This window comes from Paroedura picta, chromosome 9 (assembly GCF_049243985.1).
Source record: "Paroedura picta isolate Pp20150507F chromosome 9, Ppicta_v3.0, whole genome shotgun sequence".
Classification (NCBI taxonomy): domain Eukaryota; kingdom Metazoa; phylum Chordata; class Lepidosauria; order Squamata; family Gekkonidae; genus Paroedura; species Paroedura picta.
Genome location: NC_135377.1, coordinates 46292336 through 46313611, shown reverse-complemented (window position 1 = coordinate 46313611; position 21276 = coordinate 46292336). Strand labels below are relative to the sequence as shown.

Below are 21276 nucleotides of genomic sequence, written 5' to 3'. Positions count from 1 at the left end.
GGGTATATAGGGGGGCATCCCGAGAAAGTGTAGTGCAAGAAAGCATATGCTATGTCTGTATTTAGAGTTCCAAAACATTGTTCTAGATCTATAGTATCTTTAACACATCTCAGTTTTTTGCAGTCCTATTATGTGTTTACTGCCAGCCTGTTCCAAGATGTTCCAGAGACATTTTGCCTTGGAAAGGATTAATGAAAGTACAGGAGTTCCACTTTTTCATTTCTAAAATATTATCCTTGAGTGTCTGTGATGCATTCCCCTGATTTTTGTGCCAATTCTGGGGTGTTACAGAGGAATTTTGGCCCATAACAAGTTAATAAGGGGTGGGTGAGAAGTCTATTTTTTCATTTCTAAAATATTGTTCTCAATTGTCTGTAATGCATCCCACCATTTTTTACAGTATTGTATATTTAATCCCCTTTGTGGCCTCTTCCAGGGCTTTCCAGAGGCTTTTTGGGCTGGTAAGGGTTAATAAAGGTGCAGGATTGCTGCCTTTTCATTTCTAAAATATTGTTCTTATGTGTCTATAATGCATCCTACTGTTTTTTGTGGTAGTCTTGTTTGTTTAATGCCCATTCCGGAGTATTCCAGTGGCATTTTGGCCCAGAACCAGTTAATAAAGGGGTGAGAGTTCCACTTTTTCATTTCCAAAATATTGTTCTCAACAGAATGTAACGCATCCCACTGTTATTTACAGTATTCTTGTATGTTTAATGCCTGTTCAGGCCTGTTCCATATGTTACAAAGTCTTTTTGGCCTGGTAAGGGTTAAAAAAGGTGCAGGATTTCCACCTTTTTATTTCTAAAATATTGTTCTCAAGTGACAGTAATACACCCCCCTATTTTTTGTGGGTACTCTTATTTAATACTTGTTCTAGCCCATTCCAGGCCATTCCTGTTTTACTATGTCCCCTGGGAACATTGGTAGAAGACCAGCTTGCAAACGAATGATTTATTAGTGTAGGAACCAGGCTGATAACTTGGAGCAGTGATAAAGAGAGGACCCAAGCACTCCAGGGCCCCACAAAACCTGAATACAGCCCTATTTATCTTATAATGTTGATGGTATCTTACTTTCTTGGCGTGTATGCTGAAATGACCGGGTTAGCCCAATATCAGATATCGGAAGTGATTCAGGGTCAGCCCTGGTTACTATTTGGATGGGGGACCACCAACAAAGGGCAGGGTCATGAGGCAGTCGCTAGCAAACCACCTCTATGTCTCTTTCCTACAACCCCTAGGGGACTGCTGTAAGCTGGGGTGATGGCTAAGTCCATCAATCAATTATAAAATGGTGCATTTAAGCTAAGTATGCCTAAGTGTGACAGTTATATTTATCAGTGGTTTCTGGCGCTTATGTCATGAAAAGCTTCAATTGCCTATTTTCACTTATTAAGCTCCCCTTTTTCTCCAGGCCTATTACAAACCTTACGGATACAATACTCCTTAATCATTATTCTTGATTTATCTGACAATGAGAGCTATTTTCGCTAAGTAGACCTTGCTGTGTGAGAGAATCACGGCTGAGCTTATCCTTAGGCAGGATGAGGGGAAAGATTTGAGGATAATCAAAATTGACGGGAAGTTATTTATTTGGTTTATTGGGTTTTGTTTATTTCTTGAACAGCACAGCATGTTGACACTTGGGCATTTGTACTGAGAAACTCGAGCATCTCAAATGTCTCTGGCTCAAATGTTTAGTATTTTAGAAGGTTGAGAATGAGGATATAATGTAAACTTAGAGAATGCTTATAATATTTGCATATGAAACTAACTGGGGGAAATGTATACTTTAACAATTTTATTTCAACAGTAGTTTCAGCTAGACATACTACCAAACCCCCATGAAAATGACTCACTACTATACCAGAATAGTGTTTTTATTTTTTTAACATGCATTAACATCTTGCCACTAAACGTTTGTTTGCACAGAGATTTGATAATCAACTATAAAGGAATTTTGACAAGACTAGAAGACTAGACTTCTGTATACAATCACATGTTTCAGTCATGAATTCAGCATGATTACTATTCCCTGGTGTGTGAATGACAAGGGTGTTTTTACTCTTTCAGCACATGTTTTACCTACAAGTAGCCCTGTTTCAGACATGAAACCTGCTGTTAATGCCACAGGATCCACTATAATGCAAGTATGTGAGAGCCAGTTATTTGATGTCATAGCCACATGACAACAAATTCACAGGCCAGGAAGAGAAGAGCCAGAATTATAACCTCATCTGTGAGGGCACTCTGAAACAATATGTTTGAAGCATCAGTAATTCAGAGGGCTGAACAAAATGTCAAAGTTCTGTCTCAATAGGTACATCAAGCTCATGTGTGATAACCAAAACATTACAAAGTCATGTTTCCATTTTGGCCCAAGGAAACATAGAACAAAGAGATTTTTTCCCATAATACATATATATTTAATGTAGTTAGAAAATTACACTGCAAACTAGAAATTAAGTATTTATTTATTTATTTTTTAATTTATTTATTTATACCGCCCTTCCCTACTCTGGGCGGTTTACATAAAACATTTTAGAACATTAACATAGAACAATATCAATATCAATATCACATGCATCGAGTTTGATTACTATAAAGCAGTAGTTCTCAAACTTTTCTTCTCTGTGACCCCAACTTCAGCGCTGAAGCCCAGCAGGGACCCAGCTGGAGGAGCTGCCAGCTAGTGCTGCGGAGGCGGTTCCACTGCTCCCCCCAGCCATGGCCATGGATGAGCCCCCACAGGAGGTGACTGGAGGGGTCAAAGGGCCCTGCCCGGGGGAGGGTGCTGCTGCTGCCACCACCACTGCACCCACATTGCTCACTGTCACACTCTGGGCCGGGCTTGGGCACGCATCTTGCTCCCTTGGCTCGCCGCTTCTTTCCTTTCTCCCTTCTTTTAACCATGGGGAGGGGGGTTCTGTGGTGGCCCTGCTGCAGAGCATGTGGGAATTTCCAGACAGAGTTGGGCAGGATGGGGCAACTTTGGATCTGCGGGAGGAGGGGGTCGCTTTCTTGCCAGCTCTGAAAGAGCTGCATGAAGCATTTTGGTGCATTCCTTGGCAGGTGCCAGCGCAACCATCCTGGCAGGCTGGGCAGCTGCAGAAGGAGCCAGTGGGGTGCTGAAAACATGTGTCCACACATGTGCACAACAATCAAGGCAATGTGAAGACAGCCATTGCCATGGTTCTACCATCTCCGCCTCCGTCCAACCTCCGTCCACCTCTGCCACCACCACCCGCATCCACCCGCCACCACCTGCTGCCCACCACTGCCACCACACACCTCCACATGCTGCCACCTGCCACTGCAACAGCAGGCAACCTGGCAATGACTCCAAGGTTGAGAACCACTACTATAAAGTATAAAGAACAAATATAAAATAAATGGTTCAGTAACATGTAAAAATTTAAACTTTGCTGACAATGATGTGGTGTAAGCATCCAGACTTTGAATCTGCTCCTTTTTTGTCTTAATTGTGCTCATAATGCACAGGGCCACATTACTCATAATACGGGAAGTATGGCATGAACACATGACCATTTGGGGGGGGGGTTGAGGGAAACAAAGGAAAGCACACACCAAGATTGGAGTTAGTGTTACATGTCAAAATAACCTTGAATCATTTTAACTGGAGCTGTATGCTGAGCTTTAAAAGGCCTTATGTGTAAGGTAAAGGTTACCAACAGTCCTGGAGAAAAATGTCCTGTCCCTTTAATAGAGACTTAATGTATGGAAATAGGCTGCTGAACCTTTTAATGGCATGGAGGTAAATAACATGCACTCTTCAAGGGTCAGAACGCTTTTCCCCCCTCTCCAGGCAATAGAGAGGCCCCCACTGGAAAATCAGACTATTGGTGCAAAATATCCCACTGTATGCTGCCGAATACATCTAACATTGTTTATATATTTCCTGTTTCGCCTTTTGGACATACAAGCCAAATGCTAAGAAAACATGACAGAGTCATCAGGTAACTTGGCTGTATACATTTAAATTTATTTCTTTTTACTGACTATAAAGTTATTTAATATGAAAGATTCCTACTCTGAAGGTCTGTTCTGTAGACTGAGCCTTGTTGTACTTAACCAAAGGAGAATATGCTGGATTTACAAGTGGATAGTATTTGTCAGAACTTCCGGCTTAGTAATAAGAAAATCACAATGTGAATAAAATTGCACAAATTTTAAAACTTCTTTTAAATATAAAGTAATCCCATGGCTCCATACCTCCCTCTTGTCAGCAGCATGGCAATACGTTAGGGAAACATATCAGACTGACTGATAGATAAAAAATGTACCAAATCTTTGGTTGGTTTGTCACCTTCCACCTTTAGAAACTCAGGGTGTTCATGAGCTGCTCTTTTTATTTATGCATATAATAGCATTTTATAATGCATTCTGATTAAACAAGATGAAATGCCAGGAGAGTCATGAATGGACCAAGGAAACCAGGATTAGCCTTTTATCAAATTCAAACTCCCCTCCTTCATGCTCCCAGCTAATTGTCAAGTTGTAAAAAATAAATCACCCTATCAGGTGCAGGTGTATAATTAAATATATAATCAATTATTGCTTGTAAGCATCCATAAAATGTAACATATCAAAATTACCACTCTGAAATTTCCATTTCTTTCCCTTTGTTAGATTTCTTTTTTTCTACATTTTCAATGTAAACAGAACCAATTTGCCATACCTAGAAATTCTGTCTTGTAAAGCTGTAAAGCTTTCTCAGCTACATATTCAATGAATTCGGTAGTCTGTAGGTCTAAATCCTGAGGAACTTTAATTTTGAAAGTCGGTGAAGTTAAAATATTCACATCTACTGTTGTTTCATTCAGACCAGAAGCTTCATCTGCCTGGGCATCAGGAGAAACCTGAAAGGGAACAGCTTGATAAGATATCTTCATATTGTTTTGAAATATATTTTAAATAACTTCACGGTTGTTAGTCTTTAAATTTAGTCTGGGGGTTCTGTTGATGTTGTTCCTTAGAGATTCCAACCAATTTAAGGGTGTCAGCCCACTTTATTTAGGTTAGGGGCACAGAGACAGACTATGTAGCAACCAAACAAATGGTGGAAGGATTTTATTTGGAAGTTTGTTTGTTTGTTTATTTTAGGAATGTTTGCTTGGAAATAAGTCACATAATTCAAGGGTCTTGATTGCAGCTAGAGAAAGGAAGTTGAAGCAGGTCTACTTAGAAGTAAGACCTATTTTTATTCAAAAAGTGTTATTTTAGGCTTGCAGCTTTATCCTAACAGTTTTTGAGGCAGTCACTGGAAACAGACATACAGCATTTATAGTGATAAAATTCATAACATTCTCTTTGACTTGTACTCTGACTTTGTTATATTGACCTAAAGAACGTATTTGAGTCAGCCACCAGCAAGATTCTGGAAAAGTAACCGAAAGGCATTAAAACCCATTAGTGCCACTTGATTCCTCTCAGATGGTGATACAGGTCACTTACTCATCATGCTAAAAGGATTTAGAGTAGGCTAGTGGCTAAACCATGGAGCGTCAGATTATCAGGGGATTACCAAGTATACTTAAAACCTACCTCAATAAGAGCTTAGTATTTTAAAGACCAAAAATAACACACACATATTTCCCCAGGTAGTCCTGAGTTGGTAAATGTCAGTGAACTGTGGTCACTTCCATTTTTAATGTATGGGATTTACCTTTACTATATTGAAAATGTTTTCTGGCCCAATGGTCCTGTTGGAGAGTTCGGACACCCATCCAAACCTTTCCTTCATTTTATTCAACAAGTAGAATGTATCTTCCGTGTGACGTTGGACCATCTGGAGAATCTGTCGATACTGCTCAGCAGAGATGTTAACCAGCTTAAAGACATCGTCAAACTTTATATGTAGCGCAGGGACAGTGGGGCAAACTATAAAAAGCAAACATTGTTTAGGAAGTTTCAGAAATGTTCTACTATATGTCATTTTATTATGAAAGTTGTGTTTGGGGGTACATTAGAATCTGAAGGAAATAAATTTTGCATTTCAATTGATTAAAATTATTGTTGCTAATTAGAGTAGCTATTCATCTGCTTTCCATGTAATGTTTAAGTTATAAGCACCTTTTGTTGGAACTCTTATGGCTACAAAATACAAAAACTATTTTGGAAACTATTGTACCCATTTTTGCCTTCAGCAATGGTAGCGTTGGTAGTCCAGCCTATGCAGCTGTCCTGCTGCGGCTTCATCAATATATACTACATTTTCATTATGTATTGTTGCAATTAATCTTGGATTTAGTACAGTTAGTTTAAGCGAAGTGAAGGCACATGAGAAATATAACACTCGTAGCAGCTGGACACCACCGTAATATGGATTTATTGGGTGTATTCAGTGCCATCAGGTTGCTTCTAGCCTATGGAGACCCTCAGAAATGTCCTATTGTTAGCAGCCTCACTCAGGTTTTGCAGACTGAGGGATGTGACTTCCTTAATTAATATCAGTCACAAAGCTGTCTTCCTCTTTTCCTGCTGCCTCCAACTTTTCCTACTGTTACTGGCTTTTCCAGTGATTCTTTGTCTTCTCATGATGGGTCCAAAGTCATTTTAACTTGTAGGGAGAGTTCCAGGTTCAATTGATCTAGAACTTACTTATTTGTCTTTTTGGCACACATCCACAATTAAATCAAAGTCATAATAGTTTGTTCTTGAACTAGGGTTGTCAGCTCTTCCCTAACCACCACTGGGGCACAGGGTGTAGAGGGTTTCCAGCTTCAGATTGGAACACTCCTAGATGTTTGGGGTTGGAGCCTGGGGAGGACAGGGACCTCAATGGGTTACAGTGTCATATAATCCATCCTTCAAAGCACCCATTTTCTCCAGGGGAAGTCATCCAATCTCTGTAGTCTGAGCTGTAATTCTGGGAGATTCTGGCATCCCTTGTTGAACATATAGTATGATGCAGTTAAGCCATACATCAGAGGCTGTTGGATAACTGTTTACCTTGTAAAAGAGCATCCTTACATTTCTTGCATCTCTCATGAAACTGAGGACAACCTGATGAATTTTGGCGCAGTTTATTACATGGAAGTCTTTCCTGACCTGGTACAATCTTAGAGAACATTCCACTTTTGTCAGAATCAGAATCTAGAATAAACACACACATGCACACAAATACCATTAACACAAACTTCATTTTAATGCTATGTTAAATATTATTGATGCAGTTTACCATTTTGGCAGTTTTAAAGTAAGTATAAACATGGAATAACATATTTGTGAGGCCGAGATATGCATGGGTAAGTGGTGTAGCAGAGCCCTCCTCTGTCTCCTGTTCTCTCTTACTGCCACCCTAGTCAAGAATCTCTTTTCTCTGAGGACTCATTTGTAGTTCTGGAGTTCCAAATGAGAAGAGTGCCTAGATACAAGGCATCAGAGATAAGGTGTAGTGTGTATGTGGCAGAGAGGAATCTTAGAGGTAGGCACATTGCTGGTTGTGTTTCATTACTGCCTTATGCATTTATTCATTTTATGCATTCCATTGGTTTATGTGGGAAGCACATTTTCATCTGTAACAGTTTCATTTTCCATCCAATTTGAATGCAATTCCCAGAGTTAGGACTCCTCCCAGCCAACTGGCGAGTGATAGCAGAAAGGATCCAAGTTTTCTAATTAGAAATTAGAAAACTTGGATATAATATCCTAGACTACTGATCTCAGTGAGATTCATTGGGTTGTACTATCTATTTCTCAGTGGCAAAGAGAAGCTCCAGGAGGCAGTATTATAGGATAGGCTAATAGAGGCATTGACATGCCAAGTAAGGCAGAACTGGTTAACAGTGTAGTCAGATGCTTGTATTTTGCTAACCCATGGAAGCTGACAAAGTTTTAGGGAAGACAGAGAACATCTAGCACCTCAAGGAGGACAGAGGAAGGACTGAAAAGGAAACAAAACAAAGCAGGAACAGAATGAATATGGGCATCCTGAGAGAGGGAGGTGAGTGACCAAGGAGCACAGAAGATTGCATTCTGAAAGCAACAAATGTGGGCAGTAAAATAGTAGCACTTAAAAAAAAATTTCCGTGTGCACAGGCAGACTGAGGGCATTTCTGCATATCGGGAAAAATAGCATTACACCAGCTAATGGCATAGCGCTAAATATTATTGCACCTTCCAGCCACTCTGTAGCTTTTTGCTGTCTCGCTCTTGTCTGCCACCTTTTTGCACTTCTTACAATCCTCAAGTGCTGCTGGAAATGGTGGAAGAGAGCAACGCGCTTTATACACAACTCTCTTACGCCTGTCAATCAATCTAGGCAGCCAATCCCCCTTCTCCATTTTTAAAGGTCTTAAAGGGGACTTTGTGTCACAACTTGGAATTTCTGGCATCGCCTGCTCACTTGTCTGCCTATTCATTGCTCCAGGCTGTTCTCCATTTTTTTTAAAATTCCCCTCTCTGGGAACAAGGAAGAGGGACGCAGTTGCAAGGGTGGGATGTTGGCTGTGGAGGTAGCACTTCTTTGCCTTCATACATTTCTTCTGCTGCTGTTCTGCTGGTTGTCTGCTGGGGAATAGCACTTTTTAGAAGAGTGAATACACTTTAAGCAATTCCCCAACTAGTGCTAAAATGGCAGATGTTGCAAACAGTTTGCTGGCCAGATGTGGGAGGCTGACGACGTCATGCGGAGTGGCTGGAACATAGCGCCTTCACAAGGTAAGCATTTCAATAAATTCATCATGTGCAGAAAAGCCCCCAATATTTATGTGAATTAGCAAATATTCATAGTAACATACCAGAAAGTCAAACTTAGAGATAGAATACAGCAATAATAGACACTAGAAGTGACTGCAAGATATAGGAGAAAATCCCACAGACTAATAGCTCTGGTTCACATTCTAGCAAAAATAGGACTCGGATGACACTTTTTCATATAGAACAAAGTTTTAGTCCAGTGGTACCTATAAGACCAACAAAGTTTAATTCTGGGTATAAGGTTTCATGTGCATAAGCTTTCATATGCGTGCCTGAACTGCAACACATATTTCCTCATACCTTTTATATAGGTAGAGGGAGGAGTTATTTGCCAGGAAGGGTTAGAATCAAGATGTCCAAGTAACTGGGTGGTAAGTATATCTGACATTGGATTAAAGCAGTTGGTAGCAAATTAGCATACAAATACAAGAGTTAACAAACAGATGTGAGAGCTAATTTTAAGACCTTCAAGACCAATAAAAGTCAACTCTGGATATAAGCAAGAACGGAGAGACTTGGCATGTGTAGAAGCACACTTCTTCAGATACACTGAGTCAGATTTCCTCACACATATGGGGTGGGGGGTAGTTGCCAGAAAGGGTTATTTAGAGTCAAGTTGCATAAGCATAGCTAAGATTGGAATAATGCGATTGCTAAAATCTGTGAATACCAGCAGGTTAACATACAAATAACAAAAGAGTCAACAACAGATGTGAGAACTAAGTTTAAGTCCAGTGGCACCTTTAAATAAAGTTTAATTCTACCCCTGTTCTTCCAATTTTAGTTGTGTTTATGCTAATTTGCTGCCATTCACAAGTCTTATTAACTGCTTTAATTCAGTCTCAGCTACAGTTATTATCCAATTACTTATTGGCTCCAATTGCCTATGCATTTTGACTCTAATTAGCTATTCCTGGCAACGAACCTCCCCTCCCCCCCTTCATCCTCCCTCTACCTATGCGCAATGCTTGAGGAAATCTATTGAAAAGTATCTGGCCAAGTGTGCATCTACACATGCTACATCCCTCAGTTCTCACTTACACCCAGGATTGAACTTTGTTGGTCTTGGAGATGCCACTGCACTCAAAATTAGAGCACTTCTAAGTCAAATAAACCAGCAGTATTTGATGGAATTGGTGTGAAGAGGGAGACCGTTTATGGAGGGGGGAATTCCATGACCTTTTAAAACAGTGGTTCTCAGCCTAGGGGTCAGGACCCCTTTGGGGGGGTGGAACAACCCTTTCACAGGGGTCGCGGCAGGGCAAGGTACTTGGCCGGGGAGGCACCATCTACACAACAGCCTTGCGGGGTAGATCGAGACAGAGTTTTCGTCTGTCTGGAGCTGTGGAAAAGAGCAAGATCAGCATGGTGGGACAAGAGGCAGAACTGAGAAACCCTGGGGGGAAAAAAACAATTTATATACAATCATGAACAATGGATCCTCATGCCATTGGTTAGTTTTGGTTTAATTTCTGTGAAGGAACCCTTGAATAATTTCGGGGGTCACCACAATATGAGGAACTGTATTAAAGGGTCGCAACATTAGGAAGGCTGAGAACCACTGTTTTAAAATTTCGCTGACTGGAAACATACCCTATCAGTTTCATTCTCCCCTGATTCTCTTCCTCATTCCTGAATCTGAACTGAGAATGAAGTCTAAACCAGGCAGTTAGGATGAATATTAATAAACTTCCCTTGTTTATGTTTATAGCAATGATAATGAACAGGGTGTTTTTTAAATTTTTAATGGGAATACTCTCACCCAAAAACAGCCTCACAAGGCATACTTACAGCTGCCTTGGCCAGTGTCACTCAACATAACATTCAGCATTGCAGAAATGTTACATGATTCTCACAGGCACATACATACTGCCACAAATAATTATGACAATGTGCTGTAAAGTCACAGCTAACTTATGGTGACCCCATGGGGTTTTCAAGGCAAGAGATGCTCAGGGGCAATTTGCCATTGCCTGCCTCCACATCACAACCCTGCCATTACTTAGTGGTCTCCCATCCAAATTTTAGCTAGGGCCAGCCCTCCTGAGCTTCTGAGATCTGACAAGATCCAGCGAATCTCGACTACCCAGGTTAGGGGACTAATACTGATACTTAAAGGCTAAATGCTACCGAGTCAAAGATCTACATTATCTATTTTAAGACTTGCCTTCAATTTGTTCAGCCATCTCTCTTGCCGTCTCTGTGTATCTTTCAAATGTATCAGTAATCATTTCACTGACACCATCCACGAGAGTTTTGCTGAAATCAAATACAAGCTGGAGGAAGTCTTGGACCCCCCATTCCTTTGGAGAGCCAGTATGTCTCATAGAATCCTCAGTTGAAGCTGGTAAAAAGTAAGGGTCTGTTGGGTCTGGATCAGACGTAAAATACATTTGAAAGGACTGGTCAAAGTCTTTTTGCATCTGTTTGTAAAAAACAAAGCTGTTTTCAAACACTGTACCCACATCAGACAAGAGCTGCTTAAACCAGTTTTCCATTTGTACTAGTTGGGCATCTTCTTTTTCAGTCTTCTGATTCAACTGGAGCTCTTTCCCCTCAGTTTCATACATGGAAACTGATACTGGGGTCATCTTTCTGAAAAAATCTTGAATCTGCAGGCAGAAAGCAGGGGGGGGGAAGTTCTTTAATCGCCATTCTAATTCAAATGCATATTGTAAGCTTCAAACATCCCCTTAGGACTTTGCGTTATCAAATCTAGCCCTGTTTTCTAACTATGGAAGTGTCAGACTTCAGTGAGGCAGCATTTCCAGGGAAACTGTTAATCTTTGCCAAAATGAAAAGCAGAAACTGTAGTCTCTTGCAGTCTTACACTAGTCAACAACCAGAATATCAAGTCTGTAGTTCTAGGGATGAGTCTCCTTGCTGACAGTTCCGGCAAAATCAAATGTGCTTGGTAGAAAGAATCACATCCAGATTTAGGTAAGCTACATCTCACAGCCTCACAATGTGAGAAGCTTGTATCTAAAAAAGTTAAATTACCTCCAGCCTAAACTCACAACTGCTGCCCTCCTAGGCTCAGACCATCTACACTGCTGATTGCTTGCACAGCTATGAAAGAGGGAAAGAAAGAAGGTCCTCTCACATACATCAGATAATGACCTTCAGCAATTGTTTGAAATCGTTTTTGCACAGGAGAAGGTCCCCTTGCCAACAATATTGCACTAGAAGCGCACTATCCAACCATGTATGAAAGGAGCCTGTGATCCAGTATCATTTCCATTATAATATTAATGGATTGCTTTTATTGTATTGGGCCTTAAACAGACATCGTTTGGGAGCTTGAGCCACTCCAGCATTTTCAGTTACTCTGGTCCACCACCCTCAAAGGAGAGGAATGAGATCCTACCCGCTGTGGGCCCCTAACCTCCCCATCTACACATTCAGTCAGAGGTATGTATAAAGCTGTACAACTGTAAGCTCTACTTACAACTGTGTAACTATAACAGTTGCGAGCTTTATCCCTGCCATCTGAAACCCTGCCAAGGGCAAGACTCAGAGTCACATGTGCAGCTAGTTGTACGTCTGTATGGCTCTATGCCAGCCTTTCTCAACTTTTTTACCATTGAGAAACCCCTGAAACAATCCAAGCAAATTTATATATATATGGTCAGATTATAGACTGCATCTGATCATGACAGAAAGCCACGCTGGGCACTAAGGTACTCAATACTCCTAGGGTAGGAGTGGAAGACACCTGATGCAATGGCTTTGCCGAAACGAAATAGGTCTGCTTGGTAGCTTTCCTAGGGATCCCCATCTAGTATTCCATGACGTATGAAAGGTGGGATATGCTTTAAATAAAATTGCCAATCCTACTTGGATAATTCCAGGTTCTCTCCTGTTTTGTCTGGTTATACTATCTAGCACAGCCTGCACATTTTTTGTATGCGAACCAGCATGACAGCTGTGATATCCAGGGTGCAGAATTCTGCCCCTTTTCTGCATTTGCTCATAATCATGGACTACATACAGGCCCGGTTATTAACAGGATGGGATCATGTTGTTGTTTACAGCCTGTCATCCATATATGTGCTCACAAAGCAGCTCTGTTCACTAGACCATGGATTATTGGTAGTTTCCCTAATTAGGTCAGCAAGAACGACTGTTTCTGGCTCTCGCTTTCTCTGTGTCTGTTCCTTTGCTGTGGAACAGGCTTCCTGAAGGCCTGGGGAAGGCCCTGACCCTCCATAGGTTTTAGAGGCTCTGAAAAGCAGAGCTCTTTCATTGGGCCTTGGGTAACACATGAGTGAAGGTTCCAGCTTGCTTCCTTCTTTCTGTTCTTCCTGCCAGTGTGATATATTACATTTATTTTTGTTTGTTTATTATTTGCTTAATTTTAGTTTGCCTTTCCCAATGAGCCTCAAGGCAGATTATGAAAATAAAACAATGCAGTAGAACCCCTACAAAACATATAACCGACCTAGGCTGGCCCTGTGGTCTTCCACGCCAAGCCAACAGGAGTGCCCCACCCCACCAATCTGGGCACATCCTGAGTCACTGACTGGCCAGGCAGCTTGGAGCTTGCTTATTTGCTTGTTTGTTCATAGTCTGCCTTTCTTGAAGATTACATAACGTAAATCAAATGATTATATCAAGATAATGGAAAATACAGCGAATGGTGCAATAGGATTTGGACTACAGAAATCTGAAAACAAACAGAAATCTAAAACAGAACTGAAACAAACTTGGAACAAGCATCAGTGTTTAAACATGACATGTTAATTGGTGTAGAAACTACATCGTTGGAGCATACCTACAGTTATAGAAGTATAGAGCATATAGCAGTATAGGCCACAGGGTCTATCCAGTTACCAATGTAATTTTCTGAACCATTTCTTTACACTACAGTGCAAAAAAAAACAGTTTTGAAGAATTACATTTTGTATAGTTTGAGAAGAGTCAGGAAAGTAGTAGCCTTTCTAACCTTATCAGGCAGGCTACTCCATAAAATGAAGACCATAACACAAAATGCACATGTCCAGGCAGCTATTGATTCTTAGCTATTTGTAGGGCTCAGCTGAGATGAACAAAGGTGTTGTGGCAGAGCATAGGGAGAGAGCCACGTTTGACTTCTTGCCCACTTACTTACTTAGGCCCTGGGCTAAGCAGAGAGTCTCATTGATTCAACCAGTTCATATGATCACCTTGCTCCGATGCTGCCTATAAGACCTGCTCCAACATCCAGCTACAGGATCTGCTCCAAGCCCTTGTTGTCAAAACCAGAACTCCCAAAAGTGACATCAACTCTTGATGACACTCTAAGAAACACCTAAATCTCTGTGATAACTACCATAAACATTTCAGGGAGTCCTAGAGTATCACCTGGAAGAGGTGTCACTACTGGGTACTGACACAACTCATCTTATGTTCTTCCGCTATATTGGCAGGCAAGTGAGGGTAGAGCTTGGTGGCTGGCTAGGTGACTGGCCAGCCCAGGAGTTCCCTAACCTGCCAACAGGGTGCTCTTTCAGCCAGGGTTTTGGCACTGCAATGCGGATACCAGACCCCCATGGTGAGAGCAGGTGTCCCACAGTTTCAAGCCCCAACTCTCTGCTTGTGGAGACGGGGAGGGAAGAAAGCAGGAAATTAACACAATATGCCTACATGATCCAGAAGTGATGTAGGCCTATCAGGGACATTAAAGGGCTACGGTCTATTAACACATTTAAAACACATTTAAAGCAGTTTTAGTACTATATTTCATGACACTTCAGTTAACCATCATCTGTCTGTGGAAGCCAAATTTGTAAGCATGTGGCTCGTAATTTGTCCACTGAGTTCTATTGATCAGGAGATTAGCAGGTTATATTAAAAAAAAAACGAATTAAATACATTTAGGCAGAGGAACTAGAGATCAAATTGCCAACATACGCTGGATCATGGAGAAAGCTAGGGAGTACCAGAAGAACGTCTACTTCTGCTTCATTGACTATGCTAAAGCCTTTGATTGTGTGGAGCACAACAAATTGTGGCAAGTTCTTAAAGAGATGGGAATACCAGAGCATCTTATTTGTCTCTTGAGAAATTTATATGCAGGTCAAGAAGCAACAGTGAGAACTGAACATGGAATCACTGACTGGTTCAAAATTGAGAAAGGAGTTCGGCAAGGCTGTATACTGTCACCTTGCCTATTTAACTTGTATGCAGAGCACATCATGAGAAATGCGGGTTTAGAGGAGTCACAAATTGGGATCAAGATTGCAGGGAGAAATATCAACAACCTCAGATATGCAGATGATACCACTCTAATGGCAGAAAGTGAAGAGGAACTAAAGAGCCTGTTGATGCGGGTGAAGGAGGAGAGTGCCAAAGTTGGCTTGAAACTCAACATCAAGAAAACAAAGATCATGGCATCCGGCCCTCTCAATTCCTGGCAAATAGAAGGGGAAGAAATGGAGATAGTGACAGATTTTATTTTCCTGGGCTCCAAGATCACTGCAGATGGGGACTGCAGCAAAGAAATTAAAAGACGCTTGCTCCTGGGGAGGAAAGCTATGGCAAATCTAGACAGCATCCTAAAAAGCAGAGACATCACCCTGCCAACAAAAGTGCGTTTAGTCAAGGCTATGGTCTTCCCAGTTGCAATGTATGGCTGCGAAAGTTGGACCATAAGGAAGGCCGAGCGTCAAAGAATTGAGGCTTTTGAACTCTGGTGCTGGAGAAGACTCTTGCGAGTCCCTTGGACTGCAAGGCGAACAAACCGGTCAGTCCTAGAGGAGATCAGCCCTGACTGCTCTTTAGAAGGCCAGATCCTGAAGATGAAACTCAAATATTTTGGCCACCTCATGAGAAGGAAGGACTCCCTGGAGAAGAGCCTAATGCTGGGAGAGATCGAGGGCAAAAGAAGAAGGGGACGACAGAGAATGAGGTGGATGGATGGAGTCACTGAAGCAGTAGGTGCAAACTTAAATGGACTCCGGGGAATGGTAGAGGACAGGAAGGCCTGGAGGATCATTGTCCATGGGGTCGCGATGGGTCGGACACGACTTCGCACATAACAACAAAATACATTTTAGCTGTATCTTACCTTACTTGTAAATGAGGACAGGCCACGTCGACAAGTTGTATAAAATCTCATACAGTTGCTTTCTAGACATGATTGGCATTCATCCCATAAATTTTCCAGAGACTCTTGACATGTTTCTTCTTCTTCCTCCAGTCTCTCTTTCACTTCACTTATAAGTCTCAGAGCTTCCTAATTAAGCAATTAGTTAAAACATCTGAATCATGACTTACATCAGTCACATTTCAGAAAAAACACCTTCACATTAAAAATATCTGCATCAATTCCGTCATAGGCTACTCTGCTAAGAAAGATGGTAATAACTCCTAGATCAGGATCAATATGTGATGGGAATTGAATATGTATGTTAATATGTATGCTAAAAGAGGATGACAAACTATACTTCATAGGTATTAACAAGACGGCAGTAGTAACTCCTAGGTCAGGGCCAATTTATGAAGGGGACTGACCTTATATCATTTAAGATAATAACAGAATATATTCTTATAACAGATCATATTCTCATATGTATTAACAATCACTTTGCTAAGAAAAATGGTAAAAACTTCTAGATTAGGAATAATATGTGATGGGAACTGAATATGTATGTTAAAAGAGATGGCAAACCATATCAGCTGGTCGCTTTTTTTCTTAATTTTTCTGTAAATGCATTATATAATAATAAATAATAAAACTATAAAAAAAAATTCCATCATAGGCTTTCTCTTCACAGCAATTGTGTCCCGTAGTTAGTGTACAATTCCAATCTGTCTTCGAGTATGGACACATGAAATGTTTGTATGTGTTATTTTCTGCATTTAACTATTTGATGAGATCATTATTTCTGCTTACAGAATATTTAATATTTAACTACAAACTGGGTCTTGTGACATTATGGGATTATGGAATTATAGAACAAGAGAAGAAAAGCATAGCATGCACACACACACACACACACACCCCATTCCAATGCAACCAGCCACTCGGGGGAGAGCCAGTGCCTCAGCTGTACAAGTCTCTGCATTTAAGGTTTCCTTGTAGCAGGAGACAGTTGATGGTCCATATATTGTTCTGCATTCTCAGAGGTTTGTAAGAACTAACCCCTCTTCTCTTCATAAGCCCATGTGGAGATTCTCCTTGTCCACATACAGGCCATCCACTTAAATACTTCTAAATAGCATGTCAACAATGTATTTTGGAGGCCTGGGGCTTAATAAGCTTCCTGTTGCAGATTACCTGCTAACAACTAATATATTGGTTATATTATTATTATCATAATTTGATTGATATACCACCCTACTAATCAGTTAAAATAAGTTAAAAGTTAAGACTAAGCAACTTTAAACAAGATCAGATAGCATCAAACAGTACCAGAAACACTGGCAGCATCTACAATGGGTAGTGTACCACAAATCTCCCCAAATCTCCAGTGGGGTAGCTTTAATGGGGGGGGGCAGTAGATATTATTTGGAATTCAATGGCTCCAACTAAAAGCCTGGCAGAACAACACAAGCCTTGCAGAACAACACAAGCTCAACCAGGTGTTGGTCAGGACAAAGATGTTAAACAAAACTGGGGAGAGAGTCACACCTTACGGCACACAAGGGAGATGGCATCGGTGTGATTGCATCTTCCTTACTGCTACCCTCTGTCCATGACCCTGAAGAAAGGAGATCAGCCATTGAAGGGCTGTCCCTCATATCCCAGTGTCAGAAAGGCAGCAAACTAGAAGCTTATGATCAACTATGTCAAACGCCCCCCCCCCAGTTCAGTTGTCTCCAGAGGTCATCTGCCACTGCCATTCCCCCAACCCTGGCCATGTAAGGGGCCAGAGTGGAATGGATCGAAAAGTGAAGGTTCACTAGGTGTGCCAGGAACTGGTCCATGGTGGCACTTTCAACTACCTTTCCTAGAAACGCTAGATGTGAAATGGGGCGGTAGCTGGCAGGGTCCCATGGATCAATTTGTGTTCATATATTTGTGAAACCACCTCTATTTCTGTATTCCATAACACCTTCTAAGATCATAGGCCAAGTTACAACTGCAAACTCTTCGGTAGCTGCTTCTTGACTTCCAACTGCAACTTACCAAAGGCCAAGAACAAATCCAATACTACAACTTCAATTTCTTTCATAAAATTTTAATTGCCATTAGTTCCTCCAAAGAATCCTGGGAACCATATTTTGGTAAATCGTGAGCACTGTCTGTTGAGATACCAAGCATCTTTTCCCACTCCACAGGGAAAAGTCCAAGGATTCAATTTAAAGAGGAAATTACTGTTAAATTAGATTTGTCTGCAGTGCTGAAAGGTATGTCTCTCAGCGGAGGCTGCTTGGACTGGTTCTTCAGAATGCACTGAATAAATAGAAACAGAAGGAGCCTGGATCAGGCCTGTACAAATTCAGCTATACCCTCTCTAAGGCTAATACTTTTTAAACTGTCCCAAACGATGTATGTTTAGCTAGAAATAAGTACCAATGAGTTCATGGAATTGTTCCTACATTATGCACAGATGTTTTAAACTTACATTTTATTCAAAATCTCTCTTTTCCATTTTCTAAATCATGTTAACAACAATTCAGAAGTAGCTTAATTTATGAAAATACATTCAATGCCTAGGGTTGCCAGCAGAACTGTAAAAAATATCTATTAGAGATGTAATGTGTGGAAATGGGCAGCTGAAGTTCTTCATGGCATGGAGGTAAATAACATCACCAAGATAAAAAACATTCCAACGAGCATGCACTAAAGGGACAAGATAGGTTTCCCCATACCTGTTTGCAACTATATTAGTGGAGCCCTAGAAATTTACATGTAATAAATTTCAGCCACACATCATTTACAAACTGTTTACTATTTACCTCTCTTTCTTGACTGCTTTTCTTTAAGGTTTTCATCAGTTCTGTGTGTTTAGCTTCATTTCTTTCCATCATAATTTTCATCTGCTTAACGCCAAGCAGAGCTTTCTTTACCTCTTCTTCTACATATCTTCCTCCAACTTCTGATAAAACTGAGGAAAGAAATGCATCTGTTTTTTAAGCCGAGGCTTAAATATTGATGGGGTCCACGAATCCGTATGAGCACAAAAGATTGTCATTTTGATACTTTTGCCATTGTGGGTTTTCTCAATCAGTGGATAGTAATAATGTAACTACTAGCATGGAGGAAAGGAAATTTTTCAATCATGTCATGGTTGGGAAGCACTGATCTAGAGATGGCATTAATCATTTAAAATCAGCAAACATAAAAGTTCACATAATCAGCATACATAAAAGTCTACTCCATATTCATTATTCTACAGTAATTGTGGCCCACTTTCATACTGAGACAATGAAAACATTGGAATAGTAAAGAGTTTTCAAGGGGTAACTAAGCTGTATTAAGTAATCATAATTCATCATCATCTTTATTAGATGGTCAGTAGGCTTTTCAATAATGCAGTAAAACAAATTATAATATAGGTGGTTATAAGAGATGTAGAAATTCTCAAACTAAACTTTGAGACTGCTTCCTTATAGCTCTGGTAAGATGGTGGCCTTAGCAGAGGCAACTTAAGGTTATATATTAGTCCTCCAAGTGCACATACCTTTCAGGTTTTCTATGTTCTCCTTGGCTGGTGCACCTTGTTGTCCCCTCAGCCATAACAAGTATATCACAAGCAGCAGGAAAGACTTCATGTTTTCTGTATTAAGAATTCATTACATGAATTTCTGAGTTAGTTTTCAGATTTCCTGAGATACTACTCCAGCTGCAATGGTTAATAAATAAATGCAATGCATTTAGTATATATTAAGAATATTTTTTTATCCTAGCATCAATACACAGTTTTTAGGTAAAGCAATAGCCTAATTTTAAAATTGCTTATATACGAATGTTGATATAAAAGCTGAAACTAGATATTCCTGCAGGAGAATTGCTCAGGATTCACAAACTTCACAAAGAAATTTAAGCACATACTTGATTTTTCATTGAAATCAGTGAGAGTCTAGCTGAATCATGACCATTTTCCTTATTTTCTTTTTCATACGCATTCATACTGTGTACAAATTTTATTTTTTGGAACACATTTTCATATAAGTCTCAGTTTATTCAAGGAAATGCTATGATCTTGTTTTAGTTTCTTTTTAAAAAAGAAGATGAATCACTTTCAAATTAGAGATAATAATATCAGTTAGAAAGTTCCAAATAGAAGCAGAAATATAGGTAATGTTTATATTTATAAAGCCAGCTGTTGGCCAACAAATATCATGAGAAAAAGTATTATTTAATAGTAGAATTCTCAAGGTACCATATTTACCACTAATGCAGACGTTTCCTCTTGCAAACCTGTTTCCAGCTTCAGGAAAGAACAAGGCGATGTGTTGTTCTAATTTCCAGGAGTGTCATGGATTTTGCCACGTACATCTTATCTGATGACAAGGTACTTAATCCTATTAATGGGACATTTTGTGATTGGACTCTAGGATTTCTTTCTCTCTTTTTCAGACTCGCTGTACTCACATCCAAAAATAAACGCTAGAGGGAGCTTAAGACACAACTGGGAAAACAGATTTGCTGTTTTCATGCATGGAACATGCTTGTCAGTGGTTTGTTGTATTCTTGTTTTTTAAGCTATTCGATTTTGGTGAACTCCTTTTAGGCCCCATGAAATTAATTTATTTATAAGCAATGTATATTTCATAACACTTTGCATAATTTAATCATTTCATATATAAGTCTTTGAAATTACAGTGTATGGTGTTGCTGTTGAATTTTTCTCTTTATACATCTACCTCTAGTGTGGGTGACAAAGCAGTAGTGTGGGTGACAAAGCAACAGCTATGGAAGTTGTTGTAGTGGGAAACACAAGGAAATGTCTAGTTACAATCACACATGTAAAGCTGCTAGATTCAAGCCCAGAAGCACCTTAGGGACCAGCAAGATTTGAGGAGTATAAGCTTTTCAAAATCAAAGCTGTCTGTTCTACTGCAGACAAACATGGCTACATTCTGAAACACTCTACATGTGTAAAGGGTTCCTTGGGTCATAATAATGAATCTCTAATCCACATGGCAAAGGGCTCTCATTTTTGGTCTTGTAGTAGGAAAATGCAAATTATGGCTGTCAATAAAAACAGAATGGTGGAGCTGCTGTATGAAAGTGAAATGTAAATAAATGCAACCTCTAACACGTGAGTTAGGAATCAACTGGGTTGTTGTGGGATTAGAATGGAATGAAAGGTAGTCCCCGAGCTCCTTCTGCTCATGTTCTCTGGGGTAGTGATCCCCAACCTGTGGGCTGCGGACCACATGTGGTCCGTCGACTAATTGGAGGTGGGCCGCAAAGGACATCTACTCCCCCCCGGCCCTTTACTTCATCCCCCCCCCTTTACAACACACTTCGGGTGTCATTGTCTCCCATCACTCCAAGATGAAACTATCTCGTTGCAAAGAAACAAGCTCAGGGTTCCCATTGATTTGTCATTGTCATGAGTTAAAATTTCCATGAAAATAAAATGTTCCTTATGTTCATTTTTGTGGCGTGTCTGTATCT

The 21276-nt window shown here is 40.4% G+C and overlaps 1 protein-coding gene across 1 annotated transcript; it reads right to left on the bottom strand.

Annotated features, from left to right (window-relative positions):
* Window positions 1–4645: 4645 nt before the first annotated feature.
* CLUL1 (clusterin like 1) lies at window positions 4646–20077 on the bottom strand. The gene is made up of 8 exons (XM_077352650.1): window positions 20042–20077; window positions 19331–19492; window positions 18606–18754; window positions 15769–15936; window positions 10888–11332; window positions 6972–7115; window positions 5686–5900; window positions 4646–4879 (listed from the first exon to the last, which is right to left on the bottom strand). Exons 2-8 carry the CDS (start codon window positions 19419–19421, stop codon window positions 4670–4672), a joined length of 1422 nt encoding a protein of 473 aa, XP_077208765.1. The 5' UTR covers window positions 19422–19492; window positions 20042–20077; the 3' UTR covers window positions 4646–4669.
* Window positions 20078–21276: the final 1199 nt, after the last annotated feature.